This window comes from Coturnix japonica, chromosome 7, assembly GCF_001577835.2.
Source record: "Coturnix japonica isolate 7356 chromosome 7, Coturnix japonica 2.1, whole genome shotgun sequence".
NCBI classification, from domain to species: Eukaryota; Metazoa; Chordata; class Aves; order Galliformes; family Phasianidae; genus Coturnix; species Coturnix japonica.
Genome location: NC_029522.1, coordinates 24,673,704 through 24,699,598, shown reverse-complemented (window position 1 = coordinate 24,699,598; position 25,895 = coordinate 24,673,704). Strand labels below are relative to the sequence as shown.

The 25,895-nt window shown below is 50.0% G+C and overlaps 2 protein-coding genes across 2 annotated transcripts in view; one reads left to right on the top strand and one right to left on the bottom strand.

The window, feature by feature from the left end:
• Positions 1-10,863, bottom strand: part of SLC4A3 (solute carrier family 4 member 3) — a 28,494-nt gene extending 17,631 nt beyond the window's left edge. The window contains exons 1-6 of the mRNA XM_015868914.2: positions 10,663-10,863; positions 7,114-7,254; positions 6,282-6,438; positions 3,378-3,718; positions 2,945-3,087; positions 2,166-2,377 (exon numbers count right to left, since the gene is read on the bottom strand). Of these exons, the coding sequence (XP_015724400.1) occupies positions 2,166-2,377; positions 2,945-3,087; positions 3,378-3,718; positions 6,282-6,438; positions 7,114-7,167 (907 nt within the window). The 5' untranslated portion in view covers positions 7,168-7,254; positions 10,663-10,863. The remainder of the gene's footprint in view (positions 1-2,165; positions 2,378-2,944; positions 3,088-3,377; positions 3,719-6,281; positions 6,439-7,113; positions 7,255-10,662) is intronic.
• Positions 10,864-10,921: 58 nt separating this feature from the next.
• STK11IP (serine/threonine kinase 11 interacting protein) lies at positions 10,922-25,882 on the top strand. The gene is made up of 24 exons (XM_015868913.2): positions 10,922-11,105; positions 11,182-11,384; positions 12,673-12,747; positions 13,042-13,137; positions 13,639-13,746; positions 13,953-14,024; positions 14,898-15,027; positions 15,202-15,305; positions 15,583-15,672; positions 16,762-16,803; positions 17,300-17,467; positions 17,763-17,844; positions 17,956-18,315; positions 18,521-18,711; positions 19,087-19,197; positions 19,955-20,150; positions 21,109-21,597; positions 22,121-22,236; positions 22,441-22,538; positions 22,713-22,891; positions 23,141-23,225; positions 23,469-23,551; positions 24,346-24,572; positions 24,897-25,882. The coding sequence occupies exons 1-24, from the start codon at positions 11,048-11,050 to the stop codon at positions 25,035-25,037; spliced, it is 3,504 nt and encodes a 1,167-aa protein (XP_015724399.1). The 5' UTR covers positions 10,922-11,047; the 3' UTR covers positions 25,038-25,882.
• The last annotated feature ends 13 nt before the right edge of the window (positions 25,883-25,895 follow it).

Below are 25,895 nucleotides of genomic sequence, written 5' to 3'. Positions count from 1 at the left end.
AAATGTTTTACCTAAGATCATACCAGAAGGCTGTGGTACAGCCAGAAACTGCACCAGGCCTCTTGAGCCCACATTGCACTCTGCTTCCCCACACCTGCTTGCAAAGCCTAGGATAGCTCTGGGGCCATGCCATCCGCTTTTGTGCGCTTGTACAAGGCTTTGAAACATGTAGAACGTGATCCAGATGAGGAAATTTGGGCAGCTGCCACGGAGCAATGACCACAAGCAGCATCCCTCCCAAGGTGACACACAGACACCTTCAGCTGCTGAGAAAAGGCTGCCCATATGAGGTGGCAGTGAGGCGCTGCTTTCTGTGCAGCCTCTGGGATGGCTCATAGAGCTACTTCTCCACAAGGGGTGCACGGATAAGGAAAGATGCAGAGAATAGACTCTCTGTGCTCTTGGGATTCCTAATTTCTCCTTCCCTGTGATTCCCATTCTTCCTTCCTGCCTCTTTCCCTATTCCAGGCTGCCAGCTTGCTATTAGCTACTTTCACAAACAACACTTAATCCTGCAGACACTGGGACTAGTTTATTTTCTCCTCCAGGCATTAGTCTACAGCACAAAGCTCAGAACCTGATACCCAACACTGCTGTCAGATCCGCAGCCCTGCTCGGATTCCAGCAAACAGAGAGCAACAGCACACTGTCACCTTGTGTCACAGATGGAAGGAGACATTGCTCTATTCTTATATGTGCCTGGGAGCAGAGACTTTTCCTCTGGCCACAATGTGGGTTACATCCCAATGGGCACAAACAGCAAGGGGCAGCTGCCTCCAAGGCTGCTCAAGCAAGAAGCACACAGCAAAGCACCTCAATACTACAAAATGGATCTGTACAAAGACCTTGTATTGACACACAGACACCAGACAGCTCCTCCAGCTCCCCAAGACACCGGGCTGCATGCAGTGGGGCAGACAGTACCTTCTCTAAACCTGACCAACCTGAGACAGAGAGAGCAACAGACAGTAAACACAGGGTCAGGGCTAATCACTACAGCTGGGGGCTTTTCTCTACAGCTGCACCCAGGGATCATGGCTCTGGTACTTACAGGTGGTCTCCCCACCCGGGTAACCCAGGTGGTTTCTGATGGCCTCCCATAAATCATAGTCTTCAAAATTGAAGGCAAATTCATCAAAGTCTTCATAGCCGAGCGAGTTGCGAACACGGGCACTTACTGCTGCTTCAGGGCTGCTGCCCTCTTCCAACTCCCTCACCGTCTCCTCGCTCTCCCGCAAGGTGCTCATGTTGTCCTTGCGAAGGTCAGGGGTCAGGTGCCATGAGCCGCTCACCTTCCGAGGAGCAGCTGGGGCTGCCAGGCTGAAGTGCAGAAAGCAGGGTGCCCCGGGGGGGTTTCAGCGTAGTCCTGGGGCAGGCCCCAGTGCCTCGGTCCCCAGGACACAGGGCATGCAGCTGCTGGGACCTGGTGAGGTTCTGGAGAGGATGGCTGCGCCAGGGAATGTTCCTGGGGAGAAATATTCCTCCAGCTCCTCGGAGCAGGATCCTCGCTGTGCCGCAGGCTCTTTGCTGGATGCCCAGGGACAGGCAGGCTCCGCATGCAGCACCGCTTCTCTCCCTCACTCCCCTCTGGTGTCTCCCTCCCTCTCCAGCATGCAAAGCAACCTATTGAATTCTCCATGTCCTCAGGCCCAGAGCGTGCATTTCCATGACGTCTCTCCTGTCTGCCCTTACGAGCACATAGGGGCAGTCCCCTCAGATGCGTTTTGGAAGGGGCAGCTGCCTCTCTATGAGAAGCACGTAGGAGGGGGAAGGCTTCTCACATCAGGTGGCTGCGATCCCAGAGCTGGCGTGTCACACAGAGGGCTGCTAACTGGGAAAGTGTGTCAGGAGAGGAGAGAGCTGGGTCTCAGGGAAAGGCAAGGAGCCCTGAAAAGGAAAGGGCAGCGGGGTGGGTGGAGGAGGGCTGGCACCTGTGGGGTGGGTGGGAGGAGTGGTGCTGGGCTCATGTGGAGATGTGGGACCAGAGCTCTGGATGCAAAAAAGCTGATAGAGAGGAGTCAAAGCTAGAAAAGCAGGAGCTGAGGGTCAGGGAGATGAGGACCAGGTCTGTTGAGGGAGGCTGAAGATTGTGTGTGGAACTATCAGGAAAGAGAGCAAAGCAGGGAGATGCAAAGCATGCACGCTATACTGTGGTAAAACCTCACTTTTCATGCCATCCAAGTCAGCAGACGCCAGCATCTGGGCCTCAGCCTCATCCGTGGGGACACGCTGATATGCTGCACTCTCCAGTGTGGTCATGCTGCCAATGCACATCCTCTCCTTTAAGTCATAGGTAACTCGTTGTCCACTTGCCACCTGGCCCCAGGGCCTGCGCTTCTCCCAGCCCTGAGAAACACGTTCCCGAGGTCCTGGGAGGCTGTAGAGATCAAAGAGACTGATGGTAGAAAACAAGATAAGTGGGGGTAGGCACTGGTTCTTCTCAGGGGATGAGATCCCTTGGCCCAGCCCAGAAAAAGAATTCCCTGAGAAGGAGCAGAGTCAGAAGTTACCTGTCCCAACACCTAGAGATTGTCCTACCAACCCTTCTGCTCCTCCTTGCCCCACAACGCAGAGCAGGATCAGCTTGAGGTATGTGTTAGGGACACATCTCTGAGCTGAGGACCTCATGGCCTTCAACTGTGCTGTGCCTTCTTGGCTTCCCAGCCTGCTGGTCAGCACAACACAAGCTAGCTGAGAGAAAGCTTACCTCAAATGTGCACCCAGTGCCCTCAAACCCACATCCTGAGGAACCCACAAACACAAAGAGGTCCCAGGAGTCCCAGAAAGCGACCATCCTGCTGGAGAGCAGCAGTGTTGCTGCAGTCACTGGGCTCCACAGTCCCTCCAGTTCAGCAGGAGAGGTGAGACTGGGCAGTCAAGCGCTGGGTCTGGGCAATGACCCAAGCCCGGGAGAGTGGCAGCATCTCAAAACCTGCCCTCCTACCTGTGGAATGAGGCAGGGCCCTTGTCCTGTAGGAGGTCAGTGAGGTGTGGTGTGGAGGACAGGATGCCACACTCCTCTTCCACGTGGAACTGTGCTGGGGCCAGAGTGCTGCCAGACTCATCCTCATCGCTGCCAATGGTGAACTGCAGAAACAAACAACCTTGAAAGCAAGAGCCAGACCAAGCACACGTCCCATCTCCCACCATCCCCACAGCCTAGAAAAGGCTACACAAACTTCTTCCCCTCATATCTGATACCCTCTAAGAACAGTCACATTGATCTTCCCTCATGTCTTACACCCCAAACCTGGTCATGCATACACCTTCCTCAGTATCCATTCAAGACAATGACTTCTTTGTTACTGTTCCTCCAAACTTCCCCCTGCTTGCCCCAGCCTCCAAGCCCCACTCAGGCAGGGATGCTCCAGCCTTGCCTTTGGTTTGCTTGGGGGCTCCAGCTTAGGAGATGTGTCCTTCCCACGAGCTTCGCCCTCAGACTCTGTAAAGACCTCCTTCTCCTGGGCTTCTTCTGCCTCAGACTCTCCTTCTTCTTCCTCCTCCTCTTCTTCTTCCTCTTCTTCCTCCTCTTCTCCTCCTTCCTCGTCCACTTCTTGAATGGTAGGGGTGACTTCTGAGGGGGGTACTGAGGTTCTCTTCTTTTTCCTTCTTCTTTTTTTCCTCCTGCTGGCACGGGGGGGCCTCTTTTGGAACTTGAGGGCAGAAGGGAGGTGAGTGGAAAGGGGATGATGGATGTGGTGCGAGGTTTGACGGTGGACTGAGAGAGAAAAAGAGAGTCAGAGGGGCAGGAAGAGGCTGGGAGGAACCTGCCAGGCGCCCCTCCAGGAAACAGCATGGTCTGGAGATCAAGGGCCAGGAAGGGCAAGGAGAGCCACCAGCCCGCAGGGACACAGCAAAGCTCTTCCAATGATGTGGCAGGCTGTGGTCAGCCTCAAGTGGCTAAGGAGGCAGCCCTCATGCAGTGCCAAACCACCCCAACATTCTTTGCCACCCTGGGCAAGACAGGGCTCTCCTGAGGCTGCTGAAACCATTCACACAGCTGTGCAGAGCTGCAGGGACTTGCCAGAGATAACACCCCCTTCCTAAACATGGGGAAATACTTCTCACATTCTCAAACAAGCAGAGTTTGGGTCATTTACAAACATTTCTTTCCTGCATAGTGTTCTTTAGTTAGACTTAAATAGATGTGCCTTATTTCACTCGCAGGCTTGGACAGGAATCACAGAGCAAGACTTTTAGTGCAGATGCAAAATAAATTCACATCTCAGGCTCTGTGAGGTACCAGAGGTATCTGAAACGCAGGCTCAGTTAGGAGGCTCTCTTTAAAAACCAGGGTAAAAAACAGGGCAGAAGCACTTTTCTTCAAACTAATCCACAAAGAGAAATTCATATGGAGTTGACCTGGGTGTCGTGGGAATTACACAACGAGATGAAATTAATGGCATTTCTGAACCATCACTCAAAACCAACGTCAATGCACCATGCAGGGAGCAGGGTAAGCTCGGCATCTCCCAGCAAGAGATGGGAAAGCTACTTCTGCTCGGTCTATCTGCAGGCACAAAGCTTTCCAGATGCAGCCTGCAGGATGCATGGCCCCTGGGGCAGCACCCGGAGCAGTTGAAATGCCGGGGGCACCAGCCGCTTTGCAAGGGGGCTTTGCTCAGCAGCTCTTCCTGAGGAATTGTTTCCAGCCTGTTTTGATTTGGTTCCTTCCCAGCTTTCCTGTGACATGGCAGCAAAATCTGTTTATAGTGAAAACTACCTTCAAAGGGCATTTTCAATGGAAGCTGTAACCTTCTCCCTGGGAGAGCCAAGCAGGTTCATTGTTCTGGTGTCATGTTTCCTTTCCTTTGGTTTCTCAAGTCTTTTCTCCCTTGTTTCCCCCCTTGGGAACAGAAGGAATATTTCACACACCCCCTTGGTTCAGCCTTGTGGCAAGAATTAGAAGAGGTTGGGAATGGTCAGACAAATGCAAAATGGGAAGTTTAGGCTCTTAAGTAAATTGGACAGGGAGTCCAGAAGAAAGAACCCACATATCAGTAGTGGTTGTGAATGGGGTAAGAAACGTTTCTAAAACCAGACAGCATTCACCTCCATGAGCCTGGAGAATATCCTTCAAAGTCTAATAACCTACCAGATCTTTCAGCTTCAGGAATACATGGTGCATAAAACTAACAAAACAGCACAAATCTCTAAGCAGATTTTCCAAGAAGCTTCTGCCATGCACGCTGAAGCAGATTATCTGCATGCTCTGCACCAACTCACACACCTGTGCACACACACAGAGCTCTGAGCAGGTAAGTACTGCCAGCACAGTAAGGAGCACCCTGCAGCCACAAGTGTGAGTGACTGTGTGCTCAGGTGGAAAGTTCTGTTTGAATGTAGCCTCTGTTGAGAGATGGCACAAGCAGTAAGTAGCAGCTGGAGTGCATTATACTAATTGAATGTTGCTAGCAAACTTTTGCAACTCCAATTGGAAATGAGTGGCCAAGCAGAAAACAGCCTGGTGATGTACTTAGAACAAAATGTTCCTAAGGTTGTATCCTATCAAAGCTAAGCTGGGAAATAAGCAGTATCTGATTGCAGAGAGCCAGAAACTGGAAAGCTCACCCAACCATTGCTACTTGTCTGCCACACACAGGCCTGCTGGCTGGGGGGTTCTTCCTGCCCGTTACCAACATTACTAGAATCTACTGTGACCATTTACAGCAGGCAAATGCTTATGACTGCTCTTGTGGGCACACTCTCATCCTACAGCTAAAGTGACTCTGACTGGTGCCTTCTTCATGGAAGGGCAATTAGAGGAATGAACGTGCTGACCAGAGGATTCCAGGTGAAATAGCTGCAGCATTTTAAACTCATGCCCCATTTCTAATTTGCAATCCTTTTCTGAGCAGATAAGCCTGATGGTTTCATGGCTGCTATTTAGAAATACATGGGCATATCTGACTGGAACCATCTGCTTTCAGATTGGGGAGGACAGCCTGGCTTCTAGCCATATTTGGATGTTTCTTTGCAGCCATATGGGAGAAAATTAGTTTCAAAGTGGAAACTTCAGAGGTGGCTGAAGAGGTCCCTGACACCGGGTGAGGAGGTGAACTGGGCTACATGTCACCTGGGCCGTGCAGGAGATACACCTCCAGGAAATTGGGACGCTGGTACAGACTGACATAAGGCAGTGGGCACTGGGTGTAAGCATCACTTTAGAAACACTCTAAAGGGAGGAAAGGTTTGCAGGTCCCGGGTAAAAGGCTGCAGAACACGTGGAGCTGAGCAAGGGTTAGGAACGGATGTGGGTACAATGGTTCAAACCTACATACATTCAAAATCTCTCTCACTGTAGCTGCGTCTCTGCTTCTCCAGATCGCTTGATGCTGACTTGCTTATCAGGTCCCCAAATCTCTCGATTGATAAAGTCTTATCCAAGTCCTCATCGTCCTCGGCACCAGGAGAGGCTTTTTCTGCACGATCTCTGCCCTGCACAGAAATCGCCAGACAACAATCAAACACTGCAGACTCCTCCCATCCTCCAGGTTCTTGTGCCCTGCAGATGGAGCTGGGATTCTGAGGAGCAGCAGGCAGCATCCCACGGGGCAGGGGGAACAGTTACTCATCTCTGGGCTCAGCTCCTTTGCAATCCTGGGGTTCCCATTTCCTGTGGCACGCCTTCCTCAGGCTTTTCTGCCCAGTTTCCTCTCATTTCAGGCTACGGGTGCTCCTCTGCCTTTTGCTGGTGGGTAATCACCACCTGCCCTTTCTGCCTCCTGAGCAGCTGCAGCTGGTACAATTGTCTGTCAATACAGCCAAAATGCCAGTGCTGAGCTGCTATGGACTCACGAGTTTCCATGGAAACAGAAGGAGGCCCAACGGTGACAAATCTGTCTGTGCTGGGCACAAAGAGAGAGCAAGGTGGCTTTAGCCGAGCTGTGCCTCCCAGCAACACCCCCAGCTGGTCCCTGGCACCACAAAGCCCCTACAGCTCCCATCCCACCAGAGCGACAGACACCACGTGCTCTCAGAGGCTCCTGCTGTTTGCCAACACCTTCAGCCTTCTCTGGACCTCAGCTTGCTGTCTGTATGGAGAGTGCATCTGGCCCTGAAGGTAGTTCCCGGGACAGACATGGCACTGCTGCTGCCAGATTCCCACCTCACCTGCTGCAGATCGATGAACGCATCTCCTACGGGAGGGGACTCGCCAGCTGCCATTTTGGTTCAGGACCTAAGGGCCTGGGCAAAATATCAACCCTTCTCTTTCACCGGCAGGCACCCAGGAAACCTGGAGAGTGGCATAACCTGTGGAGAGAGGGCAGGACAAGCGAATATCGTGGGACACTGCCACCCCACTGCCTTCAGTCCCTGTGGTCCTAACCCAGAGGGGCCGCCTCAGGGAAGCTGCAGTGACAGGGCAGGCTACGCCTGGCATAGCTGCATCGCCTCCTGCCAGGTGAGCTTGAGACGGCTCACAGAGTGGAACTGGGAAGATTCAGGCCTCTGGAAACCCATCTGAACTCATGTGGAGAAGGACAGGAGCCGTAAGCACATCCTCAGCACTTTGCGCAGAGGGATGGATAAGTGAAGTGTTCTCATCTCGCTGAGCAAGAGAAGAGACATTTGTTAACACTACAAGGGAAGAATACAAATGACTACAAAATTGGCAAAAGGGAACATTTTTTTTTCAGTGATGTCACTGGGGGGGAAAAAAGTGCAAAATTAGAGGATAGCTTGCTATCTCTCTGGATAACAAGCTGTCCTATTTATGACAAAACCCATCTTCCATAATAAGCTGTCACCTAGCTGTGATAGCTTTGGAAGAAGTATTATAGGACTACAGGCTACATCCCAGAGATCTGCTCAGGTATTTCTTACCATCCCATCTGAAGTACCTGGTACGGGCCACTGTCTGAGACGTGACACTAAAACAGATAGTCTAAAGGTGACACCAGTAAGGACACTCACTCCACCATCCCTCCTTCTACCTTTGAAGATCTCCAGCAGGTGTTAACTACAGTCTCTGCTTATTCTGCCCACCTGAAGGCACGCGTTTATGAAGCCAAGAATTACGGGGCCATACGTAAGGCAACTTTGAAGAGCGAATGTCATCACCGATGAAGGTCCAAGCCACCTTCTCTCAAGCCATTTAGCTCTCACACCGCTTCTATAGATTTAGCAGCTATCTCAGGATACAGTCATGCAAATGAACACGCTATTGAACAGTGCCAGAAGCACTACAGCTAGAAGCTAGGCATGCTGCAATGTGATACAGCTGCAAGCAGCAGAGCACAACAGTGAGCCTGCACACCCAGGTCTTTCAGGTATTTGCTCAGAGCAGAGCAGTGATGGAAAGACTAAAACGATGGGTATTTCTTAATGACAGGGAGTGAATGTGAAAGGACAGAACACTACAGACATGGTTCAGCCGGCATGGTGGTGGTGATGGGCTGACAACTGGGCTAGGTGATCTTAAGAGGTCGTTTCCAACCTTAACGAGGAACACCAGAGGAACTAACACAGCTACGTGGACAGAAAGAGAATTAAAACGTAAGGTAAGGCCTGCTAGCTGAATAACCTGAGATTTTTGCTATTCTTTACCTCCCTTTGAATTTCACCCTCCTCATTATTGTGAACAAGGCTTAATGGAAGAAATTCCTCACACATACCTCATCGGACTCCACAGTGACTAAACCCCTCTATCAGACCTGAACAGCTCGAGAGAAGCTCTGTGCCAAGACAGAAGTCAAAAAAGCAAAGGGAGAATCCAAACCAAAAGGAACAGGATGAAAATACCCAATTCGATCCGCAGGTCTGCAAGGGCTCCTCCTTAAGCTGTAACCTTCAAGTCTGCACCCTGTTTACCAAGAGAAATGGAAGAAAAGGGGTTTGGAGAGTGAGCAAAAAAAAAAAAAGGAGAAAGATCTGGAAATGATCTGTAAGAGGAGACTACTTTTATTTTTCCACAGGAGACCTGATGGAGAAAAGGGTAATGCGTGTCTTTGATTTCCTTTTGCTTTTAACTCAAGAAGAGAGTATCATTGCACAAAACCCAACAGCAGCAAATCTGAAACTGAAGGCTGCAGGAAGAGCTCCCGGCACATGGCTCCTGTTGGGTGCACTCATTGCTGGCCGCTAGAGGCCACCTGCCCCTTGTTCTGCAGCCTGCTGCAACCTGTCACAGATGCTCCTCGCATCCTCCCTGGCATTTCTACCACCTGCAACAGGAGGAGTTCAGAGAAGAGCAACAGAATCTGCCAGCAGGCCAGAGGGATTGGTTCTAAGGAAAGGTTAGGAGCTAAATTTGGCTGGCGCAGTATGGGATGACTAAGATGGGGAGGGGACATGCCAGCACTCTGGAAGCATCTCAAGGATGTGAAACATGAATAAAGGGTTTTTGGTGGCGGTGGGTTTTTTTTGGGTGATCCCACACAAAGAGACTCTGAAATTAGTTCACGTGTAAAAGAGAAGTTTGAAATGAATAGCAAGGAGGGTTCTGCTAATGAGCATTGTGCTGCCGCCCAACCTGCTGCCAGCCCTGCCCAGGAATACAAGACAAAGGGGGGACTAACAGCAAAGAAAGCTGAAAGGAGGATACCTCCATCCTCATCTATCTCCTGCTTGTGGGGAGGACGTGATTCAGCATTCCTGCTACAAGTAATTTGCAGTAATAGAAGTGTGATGCCAGCAGGCCAGATTGGAAAGGAAGAAAGCAAAATGCACGGGCTGCCGGCTGGCAAGCTCTCACACCTTCCCTCTCTCTCCACCAGTGCATTAGCCCTGCTCGCAATAAACCCTGCAGGGACTCTCCCCTCAGAACACAGCCAGCAGCAGCAGCAATAGCATGGGCTCCCCCACACTGCTGTGCTGCACACCGACAGTCTCGGCTGGAAGCAAACAGGCCGGCACGTCCCCGTAATGCTGATAGCTCCCGGGGGCCACATGTTGCTGACAGCTTCCAGAGTGGCTCCCTGGTCCCCGAAGGCCAATTCACTCTGCCAGGGCAGGGACTGCCTTGCTTTGCCAAGGAAGCACACGGGGGCCCGCTGCCCTCGCTACCCCTTGGCAGAAGGTTTGACTGATACAGAGGCAAAAGAAGCAGCTCCCTGGTTCCCTCAGCTCTTCCCTAATCCGCCGCCAATCCAGCTGGGAGCCGTGGGGTGTCTAGACAACGGAGCACTGTGGGGAGAGGAATAAAGCCCCACAGGCATTGGGATGCGGGAGGGCAGGAGATGCTCAGAAGAGGCAGGATGGGGGCTGGAAAGGTTTCCCCGTGCAGACTGAGCTCCACCAGGGCTGAGCAGAAGGTGCTGAACCAGGCAGAAGCACCGAGCCCAGCATCCTGCACCCTGCGGGGAGGCAAGGCAAAGCAGCAGCACTTCAAGCAGCGAGCACAACTAAGTTTTATAAACACCAGCGTGTTTAACCGGTGACTTTCTTTCTACGCGGCTACACCGTAACTAAAGTATTTTATAAGCTTGAAGTATTTCTCTGACTATCGGACAGGCAGACAAACGGACACAGGACCATGACGTGTGGGGTACAGCTCCCACAGGCACCGGGGCTGGTACAGACACAGACACCAACACACACACACACACAGAGCCTCAACGAAAGGATGAGCAGCCAGACACACGGACAGACACACGGACGGCACAATGCAGCAGGTGCCGCCCCGTGTCCCTGCTCACCCCCCCCGGTACCGTTCCGTACCTCGCCCCTCCGTGTCAGTAGAGCCGCCTTCCTCCTCGCTCCGCTCCGTGCCGTGCCGGTGTCAGGCGGCGCTGAGGCCCCGTCCTCCGTCGGTCCCTTAGTGCCGCCCCCGCTCGCAGTTCCCCCCTCCCAGCGTTGGAGCGGCCGGGTTCCCCCCCCCCGGGCGCCGGGGACGGGCTGCGGGGCGGGGGGCGCGGGCCCCGGCGGGCGGGAGGGGGACGCTGGGGCGGGCTCCATGGTAACCGGATGTAAGCGGAGGCGCTCTAGTCACTGCGATGCGGTGAGTCTCTGTGGTAACGCGGAAGTGCGCCGGGGGAGCTGAGCCGAGCTGAGCCGGTGAGGCCTGTGATCCGCTACGGGACCGGCAGCGGCCAACCCAGCGCTGATGGCGGCGGCTGCGGAGCCGCTGGTGAGCGGGCTGGCACGGCTGCTGCAGGACGCAGGTGAGCGGAGGGAGCTCGGAGGGTGGAAAGGCCCGAACGGCTGCGGAGCTCAGGCCCCGCTCTGCCTTCTCCTTAGGAGACCTGGTCCTGGACGGCTCCAGCACGCTGACGCTGCTCACCCCAACGCTGCAGCACCTGACGAGGGTCTTCGAGCAGCACCTGGGTTCCCGCAATCAGCACCGAGGCTTCGTGGCCCTGCCCTCACACCCGGCCGAGACCACCGCCATCCTACAGGCTCAGTTCCTGTTCGACATGCTGCAGAAAACGCACTCCCTCAAGGTCCGTGCTGCCCGGGGGCAGACGTGAAATAGGCTCCGAAATAGAGGGGAATTGCATGTATAGGATCCCACAGTTTAGAGGTGCTGTGGCTGTGTGTTTCCCTGTGAGGCAGATGGGACACAACGCTTTGAATGTTGCTGGGAAAGTTTGACTGGAGATCAGAGTGGGGGCCCAGAGCCTGTGTAGAAATACAGCTCCTCCAACAGGGCAAGGAAGGGCAAGTCAGGAGGATGTTGTGGTCAGCGCTTGTATTAAGCAAATAACAGGCCCCGGGCAGAGGGCAAACTGCTCCCTGTAGCATCAACTCGTTCAGATTCCTAAGTCCGTGGTTAAAGACATGGTTAAGCCCTCTGGACACAAAGCAGAGATGGCATCTGACAAGAACTTAGTTAAAATCTGCCATGCTTGCTTCCCAGAATGAGCATTCCCTGCAAAGGATCCTGCTCAATGTGCTGTATGAGTGCTGGCAGCAGCCGGTGGTGATTCATTGCCTCAATGGCTGTAGCTGTGAAAGCCATAATGCTGAGGAGGCCCTGAGAGTCTGTTCTGCACCTGATGAGTCACTTCTGCGTGCGTGTAGCTGGCAGAGATGGTCTCACTGGTTGTACCCTGGTGTCTGCAGTGGGAGTGTTAACTGCTTCGCTGCTTCCTTTGTCTGAGAGGTTGTTTAAGTGCTGTCCACAGAATGAAAAGGAGCTGAGTCTAATAAGCTCCTTTGTGGTTTATGAACGTGGTCTTAACTATCCTGTAGTGGAAAAAAAACTGGCTGCAAAGGAGATGTTTACAGCCACCTCAGTCTGATGTTAACTGTGTTATATTCCATCTGCCTGCTCGTGATTTGCCTTAATTGGCCCATTCTTGGGAAATGTACATGCAGGTCTCCCACCAGTGCTCTAGTTCCACTCAGCTGACTTATAACAATAGCTCATAGCATAGATTGGTTTTTATTTAGTTAATGCTGGTCGATGAGGATCCCATCTGTCAGACCTTCCTGCAGCTCTGAAAGTGGTGAAGCCATGTGAGCAAGGGAAAAGAAATGGAGCTGTATGGCCAGGCAGCCTTGTGCTGGCTAGTCTGTATTTCTCTTAGATCTTTGTTGAAATGTGGGACCATGAGACAGTGTAGCTGCCAGCGTGGAGGGCGCTAAATAATGTTAAATAACAGAGCGTGTTATTTAACACCTGAGCTGGAGAAGGGGCCCATTCACGGTATGTCAACAGTATTACTTCACAACAGTATTGCTTAATAAACTGAGGTTTATATAAGGCTTCTTTCCTGATTTTTCTAGCTCATTCATGTTCCAAACTGTGCTTTACAATCTACTGTGAAGATATTCCCTTTCAAGTCCCTCCGGCATTTGGAAGTAAGTACAGGAGGCAGAACTGGCTTTCAGTTTTGTGCTGTGGCTGCTCTTTACTTAGTTTTGTGGTTGCAGAATGCCTCTACTCCTCAAAACTGGGTTGGCTTTACAGGGCTACATCTAAACTGCAGTGCTTTCTTAGGGTTTAGCTTGGGTGTGAACAATGGTTAGAGTGCTGGGGAGGGAGGCTCCAGCAGGAAAATGGGAGAATCCTTGTCCAGTTGGGCCTGGAACAGCAGCCTCTTGCACTGTGATATTTTGATGTGTGTTGTCCTTACTTTCTTATTACTGCTGCAGTTGAGGTCTGTCCCTCCACATTGCCTCCGGGGTCTGCGATTCGTCTATTCTCAACTGGAATCTTTAACCTGCTCCAAATGTATCAGTACACTGGAGGTGAGTGTCTCTGTGCAGCTCACGGGGAGCTACACAGGAGATCAAATAGGGAAATACGGGGGCAATGTTAAGCACCATATCAATCTATCTCATATACAGCTTTTTCTCCCTTATCCATTCTGGTGTTCTACCCTGCAAATAATGAAGAAGTATTCCCTGGTTAATTACATCTGTGTTCTGCAGTCTCCTTTTTAGCTGCTTAAGAATTTTTTGTTCTGGCCAATATTTGTACTGGCTAAGACTGTCTCTGCCCATTTATCCATTCAAAGTTCTGTAGCTGGTCAGGGCATATTTGGTTGTACCTCAGCAACTAACTATGGAATTTCCACCACCTTCAAATACTTGGCAATGACTTATAAGTCACTAATCCATTCTGGGCAAGGCACGATTTGTAAGGCACAGTTTGTCACCCTTGTTCTAGACTTACTGTTCTCATGTGTTCATCTGCTGTTACAGTAACAGCTAGTGCTAACGAAGGAATGGCTCCTTGCTTCCTCCTAGGAAATCATTTCAGCATGTGGTGGAGATCTGAGCTGTGCTCTCCCCTGGTTGGAACTGCAGACGGTCAACTTCAGCTATAACTCCATCACTGCCTTGGATGACTCACTGGTGAGTTGGGCATCCTTCCTGCATGCGTGAGTGTAAGTGTGCAGATGATCATGGCCAGAAATTGACCACTCATTGCTGGTGCTGCTTCCTCTGGGTGGGAGGGAGCGAGTGGTGTTAATTCTGCTGGCCTCTCCTAGCAGGACAGCCTTTGCATGCTGCGCTGGAGACGTTTATAGGATCTGATCTAGTATCTTTTCATCCTTCAGCAATTACTGAATGCGCTTAGAGTCTTGGATTTGAGTCACAACAAGGTCCAAGATTGTGAGCACTATTTAACGGTGAGTATCTGGGGCTGAGCACCAGTGTTCCCTTGTACAAAGCGGACATTGCTGAAGTGCTGTGATCAGTAACCTGACAGGACAATGTCAGCTTGCTAAGTGAAGTGTAAGACAGGAGATGGAGACATGGTCCAACTGGCGTGTGATGTAGGGGCAGTGCTTGCAGCCTTTAGTCTGTTCCCCTTTATGTACAGCCCATGCACCACTAAGGCAGAGAAGGCAGCGTTCCTCATGTGCTCTGATAGAAGCCTTTACTGTATGCATTACCATATTTATCACTTGGCCACAAGTCAGCGTGGCTGAAGCTTTGCTGTTATCTGTGCAGCGAGGCGTGGGGCTGTTGAGATTTGCTGTTTGGTTTCTCCAGGCAGCCAGAAGCATTTCTTTCTTGCTGTACAAAATCTCCTGTCAGTTACTTTAGAAGGATGGAAGTTTGTCATAGCAGCACATGTGTCTCTGGGAAAAGGTATTGAAATCCAGGCTCTGCTGTACTGGATATGCTGCTTTTCACAGAAGCTGTGAAATATCTTTTCAGTGAGTTGCTAAGGCTCACAATATGTCATTAACTACCTTCTTTCCAAAGGTGGGAATGGGCTTTTGTTAGCAAATTCAGTCCTTTGGCTGAGGCAAGATGTCCAGTTCCTTTGCTCCATTAAAGCTGATGTACAAGAGGAAAAGTCCTAGTAAAAGTTGTAAAGATTGTGCTGACTACCCCTAGGTGAACTACTCCAAATATGAACACTGAGGTCTTGCTGTAGTCTGAGAAACTTGCTTTTTAAGTGGTTTTGGTGGGATGGAGAGAATGACAGGGATTAGTGTCTTGGATTCAGGACTTTGAGCTAAGATCTCAGTGCTGCTTTTCTCTCCTAACAGACCCTTTCAGAACTTGAGTACCTCAATCTGGCTTATAACTTCCTGTCCAAAGTGCCAAACCTTGGCATCTTTAGCCGATCCAAGCTGGTGACTCTGATCTTGCGCAGCAATGAACTTGACAGCATTAATGGTGAGTCCGCAGCTGAGAGGAGCGTTTGGGTCTGAGATTTTCTCAAGGAGGAACAGAACCTGAAATCCTGGGCACGGCTATTTTTGCTTGTGTTCAGTTCTGGGGAAGAATGCCTGGGACAGGCTTTCTAAGTTGTATATTCTATTATGCTGATGGCTTCTCACTTTGTTGTAGGGGTTGAACAGTTGGTGAATCTCCAGCACCTGGATGTGGCCTATAACCTGCTGCTGGAACATGCCCAGTTGGCACCACTGTCCACTCTACACTATTTAAAAAAGGTAAGTGTGAAAGGACTTATCTCAGTATTTCTCAGAGTCAGCACTGAAAAGACCCCTGATGATTTAGGGGCTTGATAGGGAATACTTGAATACAGTTCTCTGTTTGCTGAACAACTTCCAGGAAGCATTGTAATAGCTTAGTTGTCTCCTGGATTGATCACCATTCTTTTGCAAAAATGCTTCCTGAGGCAGAAAGAAATCCTGGAGTCTCTAGATAGATTAAATTGAGGCATAGAATGTTGCTTCTAGTAACTATTTCTTTAATTCCTTTCTCTAGCTGCATCTAGAGGGAAACCCGTTGTGGTTCCATCAAAACCACCGATCTGCAGCCCTTGTACATGTATCTCCCAGGGCAGCCTCCTCCAATGTGAGTATTGCTATGTGCCTCCTGCCCCAGTCTGAAGGTATCCTGGGTATTCTGATGCTCAGAGATAAATGAGGAGAAATAATATTGTAAACCTGAAAATTGAATCCAGTAGTTCTGGGGTTCAGGCGGAGTAATTTATCTTTAATTTTTCATGAGGTATACTGGCTGATCTCAGGTTTGTAAGACTTTAGATCTTAAAGGTTCTTCCTCTTCTGCTTCATCGGTTTTGAGACAAGTTGAATGTGCTTGAAGGGATCTCCTCTTTCATGATTTCTCTTTGTTCTGTTGTACCCTATTGCTTATTAGAGGGATCTTTAAAAAAAATAAATAAATAAAAATCACAGAATTGTAGGGGCTGGAAGGGACCTCTAGAGTTCACTGAGTCCACCCCCCTGCAAAGCAGGCTCCCTACAGTGGGCAAATAAAGATGGAGACCAACTTTTTACACAGTCTCAATAGTGATAGGACAAGGATAAATAGTTTTAAACTAGAGGAGAAATTTAGGTTAGACATTACTCAGAGGATGGTAAAGCACTGAAGAGGCTGCACAGGGAAGGTGCCTTGGCAGTGCTCAAGGCCAGGTTGGATGGAGTCCTGGAAAGCCTGAGCTGGTGGGAGTCAGCCCTACCTGAGGCAGAGAGGTTGGAATTGGATGATCTTTAAGATCCCTTTCAACCCAATGTATTCTGTGATAACACTGTATATCATATCACTGTATCACTTAGTTTGTTCAGCCCAGAGAAAATGAGACCGAAGGGAGGCCTCATGGCAAGCTACAGCTTCCTTATGAGGGGAGCAGTGGGGCAAGTGCCAATTTCTCTTGTGACAGCAACAGGACCCAAAGGAACAGCATGGAGCTGCATCAGGGGAGGGTCAGGTCTCTTCTGGCCGTACATACTGATGAGTCAAGTAGCTGCAACTAAAGACATGATGGATAGGCAGGAACAGGGCTGTTTCTGGTAGTCTTTGCAGCATTGTGCCAAGGATCCCAACTCTGGATGGCCTGAAGGGAAATAGGAGTCAGTAAATGTTGTCCTGTGTATGTACCAGCCAAGTGGAACCTGACTGCACATGGGTCTCTAATTACAGTTCCTCTTGGATGGAGAGCCACTCTCTTCCTCAGACCTAATGGTAAGTGTAATTGCTATAAACTAATCCTGCTGGCTTTGGGAGTGGGAAGTGTTACAGGTTTCTGCCTCCTCATGCATCCTGTAAGCTGTCTTGATTGTTTTAAGCCTGTTCATTTTGGCTCAGTCCACAATGATCTTAAGTAATTGTTGGGACTGGCCAGCGTAACTTATTCTGTCCTACATGCCCTTGCAGAACTTGGAGCCTTGCCTGTTTCCCTTTCAGGCACTATCTGATACTTGACACTCTAATTACATTTCAGCAAAACAAATGTTTCCCAGCATCTCATCTGCTGCTTTTAAGAGACATGGAGGTTGGGTTAAATTGGAGCAGCCCTGATAAACAGTCCAGTCAGTTGGGCATGAGCTGTTGGCACCATTTCTACCAAAATGGTAGAAGTTCAGGTTGAGGGACAGGGAGGCTACTAACTTGAGTTGTGGTTTGGTTCTCTTGTCCCCCTTTGACACTCAGCAACATCTTTCTCTTCTTTTGGATTCAGCACCTTCCAAAATTAGTGCCAAGTGTTTCACAGTCCATCCACACTTCTACCTCAGTGAGGACCGTACTGGACCGCAATGCATTGGACAGTTCCTGTGCTGCTGACTTCAGTGACAGCCAGTCCCCAGCTGAGAACGTGGCCGTCAGGCTCCCTCGAAAGAAAGGCAAGGTCTGGAACAGAGACAACTTCTTAACCATGTATCTGGTGTGTTGAGTGAGGGGGCTGTTGCTCCATGAAAGCCTGATGCTGTGGGATGTGGTTTTGTACTGGCTGGGTGTGACTGAGCCTCTGCACTGCTCTACATTAGGAAGGGACTTGTCTTAAAGTCAGTCTTGACATACTGTAACAAATGCTTCACAGTGTGCCTCTGTGCTGTAACAGCAGTGAGCCTTTTGGCTTGGCAGAGCCTGCGATCAGATGCTGTTCTGGTGCCTCCCAACTATTCTTATCCTGTTTGTTCCAGGGAAAAGTCAAAGTACGCAGAGCAAGCATTTCAGAGCCCAGTGACACAGAACATGAGTCCCGGGCTTTATCTCTCTCTGCTGGTAAGGCTTGTACTTCTTCATCAGCAATACAGCAGCTGAGCTGCTTCCAGTCAGATGAGTGTTTTGTGGCATAGTGACTACCATCATACTTCCCAAGTTTTCTCTCTACAGGTCTGGTTCTACAGCATCAGAAGGAGATGGAGCGCATGGACAGCTTCAGAGATCGCTTTGGTGTTGACTGGCTGCAATACAAGAGACTGGAGGAGCATGACCAAGTACCTGTCATCTGCCGTAGCCGTTCTGCTGATGAGATCACAGGCAGGCCTGCAGCAATGGATTTGCAGAGTGAGAGCTCTGACCCAGAACAAGTAAAACCCCAAGTATCCCCAGAAGAATCCTCTCCTGCTTTCCACAATGCTGAGGAAGAAAAAGAATCTGAAGTACAGCCAGGTGAGACTCTGGGAGGAGAACAGAGAGAAGAGGAGGCAGATGAGCTAATGCTGGGAGAGGAAGAAAATGAGAAGCCAGAAGGTAAATGTTTTTTGTGGTCGTTTTTGGTTTTTTTTTTTCACTGCTGTATGTGAGGGCTTGGATGATGGTAGAATAGTTGGATCAAATGTGATGTTCTTAATCCTTTATCATACTACTCAGCATTGTGGGACTTCTAGGAACTTGGGACAAACAGGCCTAAAGGCCTGCTGGGTGCACTGACTTGTGCTGTTGTCTTATTTGGCAGTGGATCTTTGCCAGCCAGTGCTCGTGAGCCAAATAGAAGGTGAAGGGGACCCAGAGTCAGACTGGATCTTCCTGCGAGTCACAGCTAGGCATGTGATTGAGGTGGAACTGAAAGCTGCCAGAGTCCTCCACAAGCTAGAGCTGAAATGCCTGCAGAAGATAGAGACTTCTGCCATGACCTGGAAGAGGATGGTGAGCTTTTCCTCTGTCTGAGCCTTTGGCATCTTATTCCCTGTATGGGTCAGAATTCTGGATTTTGACTTTTGTCAGAGCACCCTGCAGGTGTCTTCCTAATGCCTGCAAAGCCTGACTGAGAGTCTCTTCTACTCTATGCATATGTATCTAACAGCATTGAAACTGCTTGAGTACCTGTGATAAAGCAGCAGAAGCCAACACCAGCTCTATTCCAAAGCTGGAGTTGGTCCAGCTGCCAGATGCTATCGGGATCTTTCAGTGAGAATCAAGTCTGTGCACGTCATTGTTTATGACGTTTGTTGCAAACAAATGTAGCCTGAATGCTGGATGTTGTGTCATCTTCCTGGAATTGGGGTTTTCTTTCTCCTGCAGGATTTGGAGCGAGTGTTCCCTGTCCTTACGTTGCACTTCACCTACATTCGCAAGGACCGGCAGAAGCGCAAATATGTGGTGCTGGATGACTGTCCGGAGCAGTGTCTGCAGGTGGGGGAGGTTGGGAAGAAGAGTGGGGAAGGGGGCAGTTTTGCTGGATTCTGTAAGAACACAGCCTGTGTTTTCTGAGCACACATACATTTGATGTCCTGTGACTTTCCAGGTAGACAATGTCTCACTTGTAAGCTCGGGATTGATGCTGTTGCACAGATGACCTGTGGAGGGCCCTTCGAGCATAGCCATGAACAGCAGAGCCTCAGGAGCATAAACGTGCTCTCAAGGAAAAAGCCTTGTAGTTTCTTCCCATTGGGAATAGGTGTGCTGACTTCTAGTAGTCCAGTTAGTGATCCCTACTTGTTGTGAACATGCAACGTAATGTTTTCTAGATGCTGCATGATGGGCCAACCTGTGCTCAGCCCTCTGTATGGTGCTCATACATAGCCTCAGTGCTACAGCAGCTCTGGTCTGTACCATAGCTGTAGTGACCCTGAACTCAAATGCAAGCATTTTTCTTTGTTTAAGCACAGTTATGCGAGCTGCCACAGAGAAGACACAAATAGAGGACCTTTAAGACTATAGAGTTCCAAGAGGGGGCTGTAAGAACCTGCAAACAGGTTCTCTTAGTATTCAGCAGTGCAGCTCTGTGCCCTTAGCAAAGCTTAACACAGATTGTCTGGTGTGCTTTATGTAGCTAGGATGTGGTCCTGCTCCCCTTGTGCTCTGAAGTGAGGTGATGAGGTGTCCTGCTTTTATTAGGACAGTTATAGCTGCCTGCTGACACTTTCTTTCCCTTTGCTGCTACCTGCAGTGTGTGCTTGAAGTGTTGTCCCCAGCTGTGGAAGAGAATCGGCGAAATCAGGAGCAGGAGAAGGAATCCCTGAGGCTCCAGTGTCTGAAATGCAAACACGAGTTTTTGCAGTCCCTGGCTTCCTGGCAGCAAGGCCCTTATTCTGCAGAGTCTGAAGACATCAAAACTTTGGAGACACTAGTTGCCTTAAATCAAGGTAGGATGTAATCTCAAGGAGAAAAAGGATGCCTTGTAGTGCATAGGCAGAGTACCAAAATGGCAGCCATGGTGCAGAGCATAGAATGTGTAGAAGGGGGTGATACCTTGACTGTACTGGATTTAAAACTTGTTATGGGACGTACACACTTGGTAGAGAAGAGCTTGTCTTTTTCACTAGCAGGAATAAGCCACTCACTTACTGTTAAGCAAACACTGCCTCTATTGTGGGTGGCTCCTGGCCTGGGAGAACATTAGGGGTGCTGGAAACTGGCAAATGGTCCACAAAAATCTCACATCTAAAAGAAGTCTTAAAGGTCACGTAGCGTATTATCATGTTGAAATTGTGGTCAGTTCTATTACAAAAACTAATTTGTTCTAAAAGGCCTTTGATAATAGAGGCCTCCAGGGAGTCTGCTTCAGTCTTTTTGATAAAGCTGTGGCTGCTGAATATCAGAAAAACAACCACAACCCTAACCCAGGTCTTGCAGGCTGTGATCTTAAGCCCACTCTTGCTTCCTCTACAGAGGGTGATTTGTTTGTTTCTTTGTGCTGGAGAGTTGTTCTCCACCTGGACAGCTAGTCCTGTCTTCTGTCCACTAGACTAAATAAGCTCAAATCCCTAGATAATTTACTTGTCAGTCATATCTTGTACAATCCAGTTATTCTCGCTGATCTCCTCTGTGCTCTTTTTGACTTGTCCACATTTTTCTCTGGATGTCTGAAACAAGATGTGGTATTTTAGCTGAGGAGTTACCAGTGCTGAATAAGCAGTTTCTAATTGCTGAGTTTTTCAAAGCTCAGCTTGTACTTGAAATGTCAGAGTTGTGCCTTGCCTAAGCTCAGAAGATGCTGCTGGTATGAGGAAGTATCCTGGGATCAGAGAACTCTGCATTGAGGGCACAAATGTTGTCCTGCATTTTTATTTATTTTTTTATCCCTATTGAAATCTTCCATAGATGCTTCAGCAGCTGGTGAACCTGTAGCCTGTCCCAGTTGTTCCAGTGACCATGTGGTAATCCTGCCTTCAGAAGTAAGCTCCAGCACGCCTGTGCCACCCAGTCATGATGGCATAAGTGAGGACCTGTCAGTCCTGGAGGGAGGCAGCCAGCAGGAGGGCCCTGAGGAAGTGCCTGCTCTGGCCAGAGAGAGTAGAAAGTTCTATATCGGTGGGGAAGACAGCTCAGAGATGGATACCAGCAACAGCACCAGGACCCCAGAGCTGAGTGGCGAGCATGACAGCACTATCCATTCCAGCTCCCTCGGTACAGATGGAGGCTATGGGAAGAAGGAGCTGGGTATGAAGAGCCAATGCTTGTCCCTCAGCCATGCAGACACCAGTTTGGGCAGCTTGATGGGGAGTTACCATTACAGTGCTTCTCGTGGACTCACTTCTTCACAGCTCTCTATGAACTTTGACTCAGAGGAAAAGTGGAACCTCAGTCCCTGTGAGTATGTCAGAATTGCGCAGGGTTTAGGGGTGTTGGTTACTGTTTCTAGTGCTTGCAGGCTGTGTTGCTTCCTGTTTAAAGTGGAAAGAGATTGTCAACCACAAGCCTTGATGACTGGTTCTTGTGGGCAGAGTGCTTCACATCCCTCTGTTCAGTCCTCATGCCTGAAGGAAGGGAAAATTAAGTCGGCACCCAATTGGTCCCTAATGATATGGGCAAGCTGTGGAATTGCTCTCCTGCCAAATCTGTCAGCAAAGCAGTGTTCCCCTTTGATTAAACAGGTGAGCATAGGCTGAAGATGAATGAGACCTCTGAAGGTGCAAGTGTCAGAGTGATGGAATCCCCTCTTATTTGATGTTCCAGGCCACAGCCTGGAAAGCCCTAGCTCTGACCTTGTTTTGAGAAGATACTTGAGGGAATGTCTTGAGAGGATAATGCTGCTCCCTAGTGCCAGGTCTGCATGGTAGAACAGCTTCTGGTTGGTGGGAAGCGTCTTGATCTCATCCTTTGCTCTCCTCAGCTGCAAACAGCGTGCTGAACACAAGGGACTTTCGTTCTGTGGATCATCGCCTGAAGCTGTACCTGGATATGGAGGTTTTTGAGGAGAACGATGAGGAGTTCCAGTGCTTCCTCAAGGTGAGCTCCCGCAGCTCCTCTCCTACAGCCTGTGGGCAGCCCTGCTCCTAGGCTATCATAGGTACGCTCCAAGTTCTGCTCTGAGGTTGTGTTCTGGAGACTGAAGGGTGTAAAGGGAGCTGGAGTATATCTGGGTCAGCTCTTCCCATGGGCAGACTGGCAAGGGGCAGGCCAGTACTATCACCTGTCTTCCCTGTGCTCTAGGTGAACATGGTGAAGTTTGGCCGACAAGAAGAGTTCCTCTCAGTTCTGGTTGCCTCTAACCTCAGGATCTACGTGCTGGAAGTTACTGGGGTTATCAGGTGAGGAAAATGGTGGCGAGTGAGACCTTGCTGGGTAGTGCCCACCTCTGCCAGCCTTACCCGAGAGGTGTGGTGACATGCAAAGGCTTTTCTGGTAAAGCCCCCTGCTGCAGTCTGGTGTGGGAGAGGAGATGGGGCAGCCTGCTGCTGCTGAGGGCTGTGCTCTGTGATTAGGGGACAACCTGCAGACTGGCTGAAGAAGGATGACTCTCACTACCTGTCTGATATTTCCCATCTGGAAGTGGGACTTTGCCACCAGAGCTTACGAATGGAGTTTGAAAACCCAAAAGCCTCCTACAATCTGCTGATCCGGAGCCAGAGTTGCTGTGACCAGTTCCTGCAGACCCTGACATGTAAGATTGGATCTGTAGCAGGGGGGTGGGAGAGGATTTGGAGGATTTTCTCCAGCAGAGCTATGAGGAGATCTGAAGTTGGATGTATGTTGGAAATTCACATCTTGGCAGCTCAGAAAAAGGTCTCGGAGAGAACCACACTGGTATCATGAATCCCAGTGTCTCTCTACAGACTAGAGAACTCTCCTGAGCTGTTACATTCTGCCCTGGGCTTGCAGTAAAAGATATCTACCTTCTACCCATCTTTAGATCTCATGCAAGATCTGCCTGCCAAGGATAGGAGTAAGGTGAAGGAAATCCCCACTGTGGAAATGAATCCTCAACATCGGCTCTGGTAAGAGCAGCCTCTGAGAGGTTGGGAGTTTGGGTAGAAAAAGACATCCACTCATCCAGCAGTGCCTGGGAAGCAGAGCACTCAAAACAGGGCAGCAGAGGCACAGCAGGAATGGCTGCCAGGACTGTGCGATAGCCTTAGGGCAGCTGGCTTGGGTGCCTGCTGCACAGGGATGTGCAGGCAAAGGGAGCTGCTGAGTGAGGCAGTGCCTCTTTGAGTCTTGTACTGTTGTATCTCCTCCAGGCCTCTGCTGGACTCCAGAAACAGAGATTCTGCAGCTGCAGGTGGCACTTATTTCTTCTATCTGCTGGCCTACCTGATTCAAGGTACAGGAGATCTCAGTGGCTAGATGTACTACACCTTGTGTTTTCTTCTTAGGTGCTCGTGTTTTTGGTATTCAGCATGTGGGAATGCAGCTGGGCCATGGTTTCAACAGCAAGTTGTGGCAGGGGTGTGGGTGAGGGCTTTTTAGTGCTGAGATATAGGATGGTAGTATGCTTCTTCCTATATATCCACTGAATCTCCCAGCCCTTTTCTACACAGAAGTCCAGACTCTAGGGAGCATTCCCTGTTACCTCAGCCAGCTCTGTGCATCTGACTTAGTCCCAGATTCTAGTGATTTTTATTTGAATCCACTGGAAGCAACTAGGTGATATTTATACTCCCTCCAAAGCTGTCCTGTATCCTGCTGTATTTATGACATGTCCCATCTTGGTATTTAACTTTAGTTACGCCATATTCCATCCATCCAATCTACAGGCAGACAAATTCAGGCCAAAAAAAAAAGGTGGCCTTTTAGCTAGAGATGCTGACTTTTAAATAAGGAATAGCAGGTTGTTGAAGAGGTCAAAGTACTGAAGTTCCTTTACCTGCCCCACGTGAGGATGTTGGCTGAACAAGGTTAGCGGGGTGGCAGTCCTTTGTGTGCACACTCTGGCAATGAGTTTGGTCAAGCCCAGGTACATTTATCTACCCTTCTTTAGTCTGGAAGCTGGATTCCGCTGTTCACCCAGTTACTGTTGCTGGAAAAGATTTCCCTAGGGAAGGAGTGGAAAGCAAAGCTGGTTTTGTGGTGACTCAGGCTCCAAGCAAAGTCTCTTGTTCCCTCATATCCTTTTAGGGGCATCTGCTTCCCCTGTGACCCTGCTGAGCACACGAAGCACGCTGTTTCTGCTGGAAGAAAATCACCAGTGGCAGGTGCAACCCCCCTTGGATGCAGATCATGAGGCAGAAATGCCTTCTAGGAGCAACATCCAGTTGAAGGAGAAGCAGCCGATCAGCAGTATTAGCAATGTCATAACCTATCGCCTCTGTCCTTGCGACATCAAGCTGATGCTTTATGATGAGGTAACCAAGGGGAGGTCGTGGGGCACACAAGATGCTAAGGGCTGGATTGTGCTCAAATCCTGTTCCTGCCAAGAGCCTTTTGGGGCTGTCATCTCCCATCCTAACCCAGGGCCTTGCACCGCACAGGAGAGGAGGTGCAACAATATGCCGCTATGCAAAAGTCATGCAGGGACACTTTCATGGCTGATAGCAAAGCAGGGGAAGGATATCACTTAGAAACTGGGAGGAGCTGGCAGCTGTGCTGTAGAGTAGCAGCTCAGGGCTGATAGGTGCCTTTGAGGTGGGGCCCTGCTCATCCACCTCTATCTCTTTCATCCCGTACAGGTGCTGAAGGTGGAGAGCACTTGGCACATCCGCACAGAGTGCCCTGAGCTCCTGCTGGAGCTGGTGGAGTGGATCCGCAGGCCCTGGGAGGAGATGTTCTCTATCGAGCTACGGAGAGCTGTGTACGAGGGACTGGAGTGAGCTTGCCAGCTGTGGGCAGGCAGGACCTGGAGTCATGAGTGCTGCTGTGCTGGCAGCAGTGCACAAATGTGTCCCCTCCCATCTGATCTCGCTGTCCTGTGGCCTTTGCTTTCTACTCTAGTCTTGCCCCTGACCCTTTTATGGTGAGGAGGAGGGGAGCACACAATGGTCCAGACATCGCACAGTCACTCACCTGCACTGGGCTGGCCGTGGAAGGAGGTGGTTGGGGATGTTCCTTGTAACACTGTGTAATCTACACAGAGTTTTAACTTGGTGGTGTTTGCTAGTCTCCTTCAGGACAGAACAGAGTATTACTGAAGAGGAGAGCTGAGCCAGAGAGTGTTCAATGGTGTGACTCAGGCAGATCAGCAGGACGGAGGCAGTTGGATGCTGTGGTCATTCTAGATGTATTTGCTGCCTTCCTGGCTGTCTCAGATCAGCTACCAGCTGATGATTCTTTCTTTTCTTTTCCTTTTTCCCACTTCTTTTCCCCACAGCTTCCCATAAAGCTCCCTGTTTCAAACAGGAGCCTGACCGCACAAAGGGATAAGGCACATGTTGTATTCTTAACCTCATAGAGAGCCCTTACCTGCCTGCCTGGCAGGGCATGGCTCAGTCTGCTGCTGTAGTCCTTCACTGTCACAGGGGAGGGAGGAGAGCTGGGAGGCTCTGACCACAGAAGTGTTTTGCTCATTGCTTTAGGGGGGTCAGGACCCTCATGGATGGACACTGGCAGGTAAAAGTGAGGCTTAGGCTTTTCTGAGCAGTCCAAGAGCTAAGAGTCTATTTTAACATGAGTTTTACTATTTTCTATTGTAATAAAAAGCTTATATTTATTGAATTGCCATATTTTCCTTC

What these genes read in the sequence shown, in the direction of transcription:
- STK11IP (XM_015868913.2), top strand. Translation starts at nt 11,048, where the DNA reads ATGGCGGCGGCTGCGGAGCCGCTGGTGAGCGGGCTGGCACGGCTGCTG. An exon ending in CCAGGGCAGCCTCCTCCAAT is followed by an intron (nt 15,673 to 16,761) that starts GTGAGTATTGCT and finishes CTCTAATTACAG; the next exon opens with TTCCTCTTGGATGGAGAGCC. An exon ending in GTCCGGAGCAGTGTCTGCAG is followed by an intron (nt 19,198 to 19,954) that starts GTGGGGGAGGTT and finishes TGCTACCTGCAG; the next exon opens with TGTGTGCTTGAAGTGTTGTC.